Source organism: Panthera pardus, unplaced genomic scaffold, assembly GCF_024362965.1.
Source record: "Panthera pardus isolate Hobbes unplaced genomic scaffold, ASM2436296v1 HiC_scaffold_17, whole genome shotgun sequence".
Taxonomy (NCBI): Eukaryota; Metazoa; Chordata; class Mammalia; order Carnivora; family Felidae; genus Panthera; species Panthera pardus.
Genome location: NW_026526732.1, coordinates 26,436,737 through 26,446,826, shown reverse-complemented (window position 1 = coordinate 26,446,826; position 10,090 = coordinate 26,436,737). Strand labels below are relative to the sequence as shown.

Genomic DNA, 10,090 nt, shown 5'->3' with positions numbered 1-10,090 from the left:
AAGGAGGCACCTTTTGGGATGAGCACTGGGTGTTGTATGGAAACCAATTTGACAATAACCTTCATATATTGAAAAAAAAAAAAAGAAGGACTGGGTGGAGGTAAAATAAGTTGACACGTTCTACATCTGCCCCCTTACTCCTCAGAGTATTTCTGAAAGCTCCCATGGCAGAGAAACCTATGGAAATGGTCTCATTGGAGACTGGCACTGAAGAGAGACATTGGTCATGGGATAACTGTCTGCCAGAAGCTGAGGACTGGGCAGGGAAGCCGGGGTTTTGCTTTCTCATTAGTTCCAGGAAATCATGTTCTGTCTCTTTCCCTTGTTTCCCTCCTTCTCTCTCTCACACACACCACACACACACACACACACACACACACACACACACACACACACGCACGCACACCCAAGATGTTCACAGTGTTCATTATATGTACATTCTACTCAGAGACCAGAAATTTAACGAACAACAAAATAAAACCATAATCTTTGTTACGTATTATTGAAACATAGAAGTAACAAAAGTAAGCATGTGGGAAGAGAAGTAACTTTAATAGATACATAAATTATAGTTATTTAATTAAGAAAACACAAACAATACTGGTGTTTCTGGAAAAGTAGACTTGGCATCTCTAGAAATAGTTACACGAACTTGATAAAGAACAGAAATTCCTTACTCTTTCAGGTCGTATGAATTATTGTGATAATTAGTAAGGCCGAATTCTAACACAGACTATAACAAAACATTCTTTGAATATTAAAATAATCCTTCCAAAGTCTAAATTAAGCTTTGCAAATTTTAGGTAAGGTGTTGTATTGAAATTCTGCCCAAGATATACACAGTAGTGAGTAATGTGTTGCTGTGAAAGCTTTTTGGATGAAAAAAATGAACTTTGGGTATTAGAATATTTGATTTACCAGATTTTGGCTCCTCTCCTGCCTGTTTCTCTTGCTAAACATTCAGACTGAGACTTTACTATGATTATCTAATCTTACTCCATTCTTGGAAGTTTACCTTCTGTAAACAGAAGGAGACCCTCCTGGATTGTTATGGTGAGTATTTAGCTCTGAATTAAATGAATGTTTAAATCTCTAAGATTTCCAGTAATGTTGAATTTGGCTGGATAGTCTGTGGTTATAATATTGCAAGCCTTCAAAAATACATGGAAAAAAATAAATAAAAATACATTGGTTCTTCAATAGGGATATGCTTTTTCTTCTGATTAGCATTTCGTTATTACCCTCACTGTCGACTTCAAACAAATTTTATGCAGTTTACAATTCTTGTAGCATATGGTTGCTGCCTACAAGCATTTTGTGTTCCTTGGCAGACAGCCACATGCAACACTGAAGAATGATTTTCTGGATGAATAGTAGAGAATCTTGCTTTTATCCATTTTTCTACTTGAATTCAACTTTTGAGGTGGGCTGGGTTAGACCTTTTTTTTTTTTCCTTTTCTCCCTCCTCTCCCTTTCCCCGTTCCTTCCCTCCCTTCCTTCCTATTTCTTTGTTCCAGTCTCCCTTTACCAGATTTACTGGATTTACCGGGTTTTGGTAAATCTGGTAGAGTAATTTATGCTGTCAGTTGTATTAGAGGTTCTTGTCCAATAATAATGTAATACTCCTGTAGACCATCTAACTTTTGCCTCCTGCTGAATCCTCACCTGTTTTTCAAGCCATTTGTACTTCTGGTTGTAAAGAATTCCCCAAAGCAGATAATATATTGTTTGGTGCACCTCATCACTCATATTGAGACCCTATGTAGACTTCTGTCTTGTAAAAATAATAGCTTTTACTTATCAGTTATTGAGATGAGGACGGGGTATAATTTCCTGTAAAGGGTGTGAAGGTTGGAAAAAATGTGAAGATGCTTTGAGAATATAGATTGAGGCAGTGACAGCAAGAAATGGTGGGAAACCCTCTGGAGAGAGCAGAAGATGACAGCGAGAGAACTGAGGACTTGGCCGGGCCAGGCGAACATTCCTTTTCAAGACTTCCATAGCACAAGAGCCAGGGGACGAGAGCATAGCCTCGTATCAGTCCCAGGGCACTCAATCCCTCCATGCCCTTGCTTGCTCTCCCACTTCCCACCCTTTCCTTGCAGGTAGCCATGAGTGGGCTGCCCCACCACATGGGGTGGTGAGGCAATGGGCCGAGCTGTGTCGGAGAGGCCGCTGGAAGAGATGAGCCATCGAGGGCTGTGATTGTTCCCCTATTCTGTCTATTGCCTCTTGTGGCACCTTTGTGTCTATGTGTTCTGCAGACTTAGAATCTAACCCAACTGCTGTTCTATCTTTGGATCAACTGATTGAATTTATTGACTTACCATTTGGTTACTTGTTTTTGCCCTACATTACATGGCCTAAATACTCGTATTCTGAACCTACTTCTGATTCAGAGCATTAATCTACTGTCATCCCAAGCAAGTAAGAGATCATTTTTTTGATTACTGTCTAAATATTTTGCATGAGAGAATTCCAAAGAGGGATGAAATGTATGTGTAATATATATTAGTATATAATATATTTGTATATATATACACACACATATATAATACATACATGTACATGTAGGTGCATAAACTCAGGTATATATTCGCACACATACATTCACACATGTATACATATATATATATATCTACACATATGCACATATTATGTAAATGTTGCTTAAATGAAACCTGGACATCCATAACTTACTATAGAACTTATTAAAATATATAGGGAAATAAATAACAATCACTTTTTATGCATTTACATATTGTGGGAGAAGTCTTTAAACACCAAATCCTACTGTTGATTAAAAAATTGAAATAAATACCATCTCAGTGGAAAATTCTTATGAATTTGCTATTTGTATGTTTTGTTGCCATTTGGGAAAATTGTACTGTCAACCGACGTTAAATAGAAAAGCTCCAAATCAGTTATAAATTGAGAACAAATAGCACAGGCTGAATGTGCTCTGCATAACATTTAAAAATGTCTTGATTCTAATTAAGTCTCTTCCCTTAGACATCCCTGGCCCTTAATGCCTCTTTCAGAAGACAATCTGTCACGATGAAGACGTGAAGCTGGGAAGGCACTAAGCTCGGAAGGCACCACGACGAGGCTTAGTCTACTCCTTCCAGGTTGGTGTCAGCCACCTGGGGCAGCTGGGGCTCCACCGAGACCCCTGTTGGTGGTCTCAATGCTGCTGCTTCCAGTGGGGGTGGCTGCCTACTGGGCCCACATCCGAGCTCCCCGACTAGAATTTGCTCACCTGCTGTGGGCGGTGGAGCAGGACCATTTGCCTCCATCACTGGTAGGGAAGCCTCTGCCGGGGGCTGTGGGGCCTGACTGGAAGCTTCTGCCCCTGGCTTCTGGGGCTGCTGATCAGCCTGGGCTGCTGTAAGAAGACCCTGGTCTTGGGCCTCTGCTGCCGACCCCGTGGGGGGATTGCTGGGCCTGGGGGGCGGTTCTGCCTCATTGCCTCCTTCGGCCTCAGCCTGAGGAGTTGGGGGAGGCAGGGAAATCTCTGAGTGGCATAAAGGGCTCGGAGGGGATTGTTCTGGCTCTTTGAGGGCCGAGTCACCAACCCCTTGAGGACTGCCGGATTCTGGTGGGATTTCTTTGGACTGGTCGAAGGTCGACTCCGGATGACGGATGACCATGAAGGCTGTGGCCAGATTTTTCACAGCATTGTGAACACTGTCGGCTTCCTCTGCATCGACCTCGCCGCCCACAGAAACAGCAGACTCTAGCTCCTCGTCGGAGGTGTGCTGACTTTGGTCATCTTTTTCAGGCATTTTTGCTTCTCTGATTTTTTTGTAGAGCTCGTTTCTCTCTTCTTGTAAAGCTCGACAGAGGTTCTCCAGCCTCCCAATTTTCATCACGAAGCACTCATATTCCTTGGCTCTCAATGCTTTCTGTGAGTTGAAAACACACACACGTAAAACACCAGAGCGAAATTGCCAGGATGCCCTCTGGAGACAAGCAAAACCATTTGCCCAGGAATTTGTCTGCCAGACTCTGCAGCCACCGCAGACTGGTGGCTGAACAGACCCCTGGTCAGGGGGAATCACTTCCGTTTTTTTGCCTTGTGAGTGAGACCCTGGTAGAATTTTAATCCCCGTATCCTTTTCTGTGGGAAAGAAAGATGGCAAAGCATCTCTCTGCTTCAGTCCAAGGCCTCCGGAATCTTAAAGTAGATGCATTTTCTGCTTTTAAGTCTTCCAATGGCACAATGAATGCGATGGACTGGGACCCGGCTGTCAGCAGAGCCTTATCTAGTCTATAGATAAACTGCTGTATGCTAATCTGGCAACTGTTTGATTTATGTCAGTGAATAATAAGCCCATCTCTTTGGAATTGGTTGCTATTTGGGATGAATTGCTAGAACAGTAATTATAACGACAGAAACTCCCCACACACTAATTCATGATGCTGCCTGCTCAAACTGTTCAGTTCTCCATTTCTGTGGAAATGTTGGTGTGTTTGTGCATGAAATCGTTCCTAATCGTCTCACTCCTTGCCCCCACCTTTGTGCCACTCTGTACCCTTTGAGGGTTTTTCTGTTGCTCGTGCACATGGGGAGACCTTCACCTGTAAGCTCTGCCTCTCAGGTCAAGGGCTATATATCTTTGCCTTTATTGTCTCAACACCTACAGAGCCTGACATAATATCAGTAATTAAATGCCTGTTGGAAGAATTAGACAATACATCTCCATATCTGTCTATACAGTTGTACATACCCTGGGTGCTGGGGCTGGTGTCTTCTCTCAGTATGTTCAGATTAACTCATTAATTTATTCTGCACCTGCTCTGTGCTAGGCACTGGGGAAATTCAAAGACAAGTAAGACACTTGTCTTTCCTTTACGGAATGAAGTCGCGCAGGCATGATGCTGATTTGGCAACAGCTGCGGACTCAGCACGTAGGCATGTGACTTAGGGTCACAAAGCTCTTTGTGAGTCTGGATCCAATTCTCTTTTGCTCTAAATATTTTTATTACAATTTCACATATCACACCTCAGAAAAAAAAAATCAACTCTTTTTCCAAGATAATAATTTGCACTATTAGGTTATAATTACTTTCGGAATATGAATATTTGGACTAGATAGGGGAAAATAAGCTAGCGGCTAGGCTTCCTTACCTCTTCAATCATGTCCAACAGAGCTTTGTTACAGTTCTCAAACCGGGCTTTCCACGTGGCTGTGTCCTTCTCTAACTTCTTCATTTTCTTGGTTGTCTACAGAAATTAGAGTATTTTAATGTTAATCCTGAAAACTTAACATATCAAAAAAACTACTAGTTCCATATGTGATGCCAAGAAAAGTCTCTTTGTCACTAGCTGCTGAAACAAACAGAAGTTTGATGTCACGGAATGAAGACTGAGTGGGAAGAGTCCTATTTATTCCTGAATCATCTAGGTTCGTGGTGAACAAACTTACTTGCACCAGTTCAGGAAAAAGGAAACTACTTAGAGTCACCCTGTTTTGTCACTGCTTATTCTTTAAAGTAAAAGTAGCTTTATTTAGTCCCAAGAATAAGCTTGCAATTTAGATTCTTTACTGAATAGAAACTGCAAGCGAGAAAGCTGGTCTGGCTTTTTAGCCATTAACATATTGGGACTATCTGGGCACATCTGAGAAGTAGCTACACAAAACTGCAGCTTTCTATTTTCTCAGTCTACATTTTTTTTAAAAAAAGTTTTAATTTAAATACTAGCTAGTTATCATACAGTGTGGTATTAGTTTCAGGTGTACCATATAGTGATCACTGGTACTCTTCACAAGTGCACTGCTTAGTCCGCATCGTCTCTTTAACCCATCCCCCCCCCCCCCCCATCCACCTCCCCTCTGGTAACCTTCAGTTTGCTCTCTATAGTTGAGTCTGTTTCTTGGTTTGCCTCTCTCTCTCTTTTTTTCCTTTGCTCATTTGTTTTCTTTCTTAAATTTGACATATGAGTGAAATCATATGGTATTTGTCTTTGATTGACTTATTTCACTTAGCATAATACTCTCTCAATCCATCCATGTCATCGCAAATGGCAAGATTTCATTCTTTTTTATGGTGGGTAATATGATATTCATATATATATGTATATATACATGTATGTGTATATATATGTATATATATATATATATATATATATATATATATATATATATATATATACACACACCACATCTTTACTCATTCATCAGTCAGTGGACAGTTGGGCTGTTTTCCATAATTTGGCTGTTGTAGATAATGCTGCTATAAACATTGGGGTGTATGTATCCCTTTGAATCAGTACTTCTTACTTTTGTATTCTTTGGTGGAATACCTTGTAGTGCGGTTGCTGGATCATAGGGCAGTTCTACTTTTAACTTTTTGAGGAACCTCCAGACTGTTTTCTACAGTGGCTACACCAGTTTTCATTCCCACCAACAGCGCAAGAGGGATCCCCTTTCTCCACATCCTCGCCAACACATATTTCTTGTGTTGTTGATTTTAGCCATTTTCACGGGTATGAGGTGATATCTCACTGTAGTTTTGATTTGGATTTTCCTTATAATGAATGATATTGAGCATGTTTTCATGTGTCTGTTGTCCATCTGTATGTCTTCTGTAGAAAAATGTCTGTTTATGTCTTCTGCCCGTTTTTAATTGGATTATTCATTTTTTTGAGTGTTGAGTTTGATAAGTTCCTTATATATTTTGTATACAAACCCTTTATCAGATACGTCATTTGCAAATATCTTCTCCTATTCCATAGGTTGCCTTTTAGTTTCATTGATTGTTTCCTTTGCAGAACCTTTTTATTTTGATGTAGTTCCAATAGTTTATTTTTGCTTTTGTTTCCCTTGTCTCAGGAAACGTACTTAAGAAGTTGCCACAGCCAATGTCAAAAAGTTACTGCCTGTGTTCTCTTCTAGAATTTTTATGGTTTCAGGTGTCACATTTAGGTCTTTAACTCATTTTGAAGTTATTTTTGTGTATGGTTTAAGAAAGTGGCCCAGCTTCATTCTTCTGCATGTTGCTGTTCAGTTTTCCCAACACCATTTGTTGAAGAGACATTCTTTTTCCCATTGGATATTCTTCCCTGCTTTGTTGAAGATGAATTGACCATATAGTTGTGGGTTTATTTCTGGGTTTTCTATTCTGCTCTATTGATCTATGTGTGTGTTTTTGTGCCAGTACCATACTTTTTTTTTTTTTTTTTTGATTACTATAGCTTTGTATTAGAACTTTGAGTCCAGAAATGTGATACCTCCAGCTTTGTTTTTCTTTTTCAAGGTTGTTTTGGTTATTCAGGGACTTTTTTGGTTCCAGACACATTTTAGGATTGCTTGTTCCAGCTCTGTGAAAAATGCTGTTGGTATTTTGATAGAGATTGCATTAAATGTGTAGATTACTTTGGATAGTATAGACATTTTAACAATATTTGTTCTTCCAATCCATGAGCATGGAATGTCTTTCTGTTTCTTTGTGTCATTTTCAATGTCTTTCATCCGTGTTTTATAGTTTTTGGAGTACAGGCCTTTTACCTCTTTGGTTAGGTTTATTCCTAGGTATCATTGTTTCTGTTCTGCAATTGTAAATGGATCCTTAGTTTTTCTTTCTGCTGCTTCATTATTGGTGTATAGAAATGCAACAGATTTCTGTATGTTGATTTTGTATCCTGTGACTTTAATGAATTTATTTGTCACCTCTAGACATGTACAGAGCATCATATCATCTGCAAATAGTGAAAGTTTTACTCCTTCCTTGCCAATTTGGATCCTTTTCTTTCTTTCTTTCTTTCTTTCTTTCTTTCTTTCTTTCTTTCTTTCTCCCCTTCTCCTTCTCCTTCTCCTTCTCCTTCTCCTTCTCCTTCTCCTTCTCCTTCTCCTTCCCCTTCCCCTTCCCCTTCCCCTTCCCCTTCCCCTTCCCCTCCTCCTCCTCCTCCTCCTCCTCCTCCTCGTCCTCTTCCTCCTCTTCCTCCTCCTTCTTTTCTCCTTCTTTTTTGTCTGATTGCTGTGGCTAGGACTTCCAGTATTATGTTGAATAAAAGTGGTGAAAGTGGACATCCCTGTCTTATTCCTGACTGTATAGGAAAAGTTCTCAGTTTTTCCCATTGAGGATGATATTAGCTATGGGTTTTTCATATATGACCTTTAGTATGTTGAGGTATGTTCCCTTTAAATCGACTTAAAGTATTGAGTGTTTTTATCATGAATGGATATTGTACTTTGTCAAGTGCTTTTTCTGCATCTATTGAAATGATCATATACGCTTCTTATCCATTCTTTTATTAATGTGATGTGTCATGGTGATTGATGTGCAAATATTGAACAACTCCTGCAACACAGGAATAAATTCCATTTGATTGTAGTGAATGATTTTTTAAATGTAATGTTGGATTTGGTTTGCTAGTGTTTTTTATTGAGAATTTTTACATCTATATTCTTCAGAGATATTGGTCTGTGGTTCCCTTTTTTAGTAGTGTCTTTATCTGGTTTTGGTATCAGGGTAATGCTGGCTTCATAGAAAGAATTTTGGAAGTTTTCCTTCCTTTTCTATTTTTTTGTAATAGTTTAAAAAGAATAGGTATTAACTCTTCATTAAATTTTTTTTAATGTTTATTTATTTTTGGGAGAGAGAGAGAGACAGAGACAGAAACAGAATGTGAATGGGGGAGGGGCAGAGAGAGAAGGAGTCACAGAATCCAAAGCAAGCTCCAGGCTCTGAGCTGTCAGCACAGATCCCTATGAAGGGCTTGAACTCACGAACTGCAAGATCATGACCTGAGCCGAAGTTGGATGCTTAACCGACTGAGCCATCCAGGCACCCTTGTATTAACTCTTCTTTAACTGTTTGGTAGAACTCTCCTGTGAAGCCATCTGGTCCTGGACTTTTGTTTGTTGGGAGTTTTTTGATTACTGATTCAATTTATTTGCTGGTTATCAGTATGTTCAAGTTTTCTATTTCTTCCTGTTTCAGTTTTGGTAATTTATATATTTCTAGGAATTTATCCATTTCTTCTAGGTTGTTCAATTTGTTGGCACATGGTTTTTCATAATATTCTCTTATAATTTCTGTGGTGTTAGTTATTTCTCCTCTCTCATCTGTGATTTTATTTATTTGGGTCCTTTCTCTTTTCTTTTTTTTTTTCTTTTTTTCCTTTATATTTTCTTTTTGAGAAGTCTGAATTGAGGTTTATAAATTTTATTAAGTTTTTCAAGGAACCAGCCAGCTCCGGGTTTCATTGATCTGTTCTATTGTGTTTTTAGTTTCCACATCACTTATTTCTGCTCTAATCTTTATTATTATTTTTTGTTTTGAAAGAAATGCGGACTGCCACATTCAGCACCTCATTTGGATGTGTCTGGGTTCTTGGAAGCTTGACTACCCTACATTTTCCTACAAATGGACCTAGAGAGCTTGTTTGGAAGTTCTAGCAGGGGAGCACAGGTACTTATACACCCCTGACTAAGAAGGATGGTCTTTCTCTATCTGGACACCCACCTAACCAGCCAGATCAGTTGAATCAACCCTGGTGATCAATGGAGTGACAAATGTCTCAGCCAGATCACCCTTACATTCTCTGCTCTAATCTTTATAATTTCCTTCCTTCTGCTGACGTTAGGCTTTGTTTGCTGTTCTTTTTCTAGTTCTTTTAGGTGGAAGGTTAGGTTGTTTATTTGAGATTTTTCTTGCTTCTTGATGTAGACCTGTATTGCTATACACTTCCCTCTTAGGACCATTTTTGCTGTATCCAAAAGGTTTTGGATTGTTATATTTTTATTTTAATTTGTTTCCATGTATTTTTTAATTTCTTCTTTGATTTCCTGGTTGACCCATTCATTGTTTAGTAGCATGTTGTTTAACCTTCGTGTATTTGTGGTCTTTCCAGATTTTTTCTTGTGATTGATATCTAGTTTCATAGCATTGTGGTCAGAAAAGGTGCATGGTATGACTTCAATCTTTTTGTATTTGTTGAGGCCCGTTTTATGACCTAATATGTGACATCTATTCAGAATGTTCCATGTGTGCTATAAAAGAATATGTATTCTGCTGTTTTAGGATGGAATGTTTTGAATGTGTCTGTTAAGTCCATCTGGTCCAGTGTGTCATTCAAAGCCAC

The 10,090-nt window shown here is 39.2% G+C and overlaps 1 protein-coding gene across 2 annotated transcripts in view; it reads right to left on the bottom strand.

The window, feature by feature from the left end:
* Window positions 1-2,500: 2,500 nt before the first annotated feature.
* The window catches only part of TXLNB (taxilin beta), a 51,604-nt gene continuing 44,014 nt past the window's right edge, over window positions 2,501-10,090 (bottom strand). For both annotated transcript variants that reach the window (XM_019420419.2, XM_019420418.2), the window contains 2 exons: window positions 5,132-5,227; window positions 2,501-3,905 (listed from right to left, as the gene is read on the bottom strand). In XM_019420419.2, coding sequence (XP_019275964.2) covers window positions 3,111-3,905; window positions 5,132-5,227 — 891 coding nt within the window. In that variant the 3' untranslated portion in view covers window positions 2,501-3,110. The remainder of the gene's footprint in view (window positions 3,906-5,131; window positions 5,228-10,090) is intronic.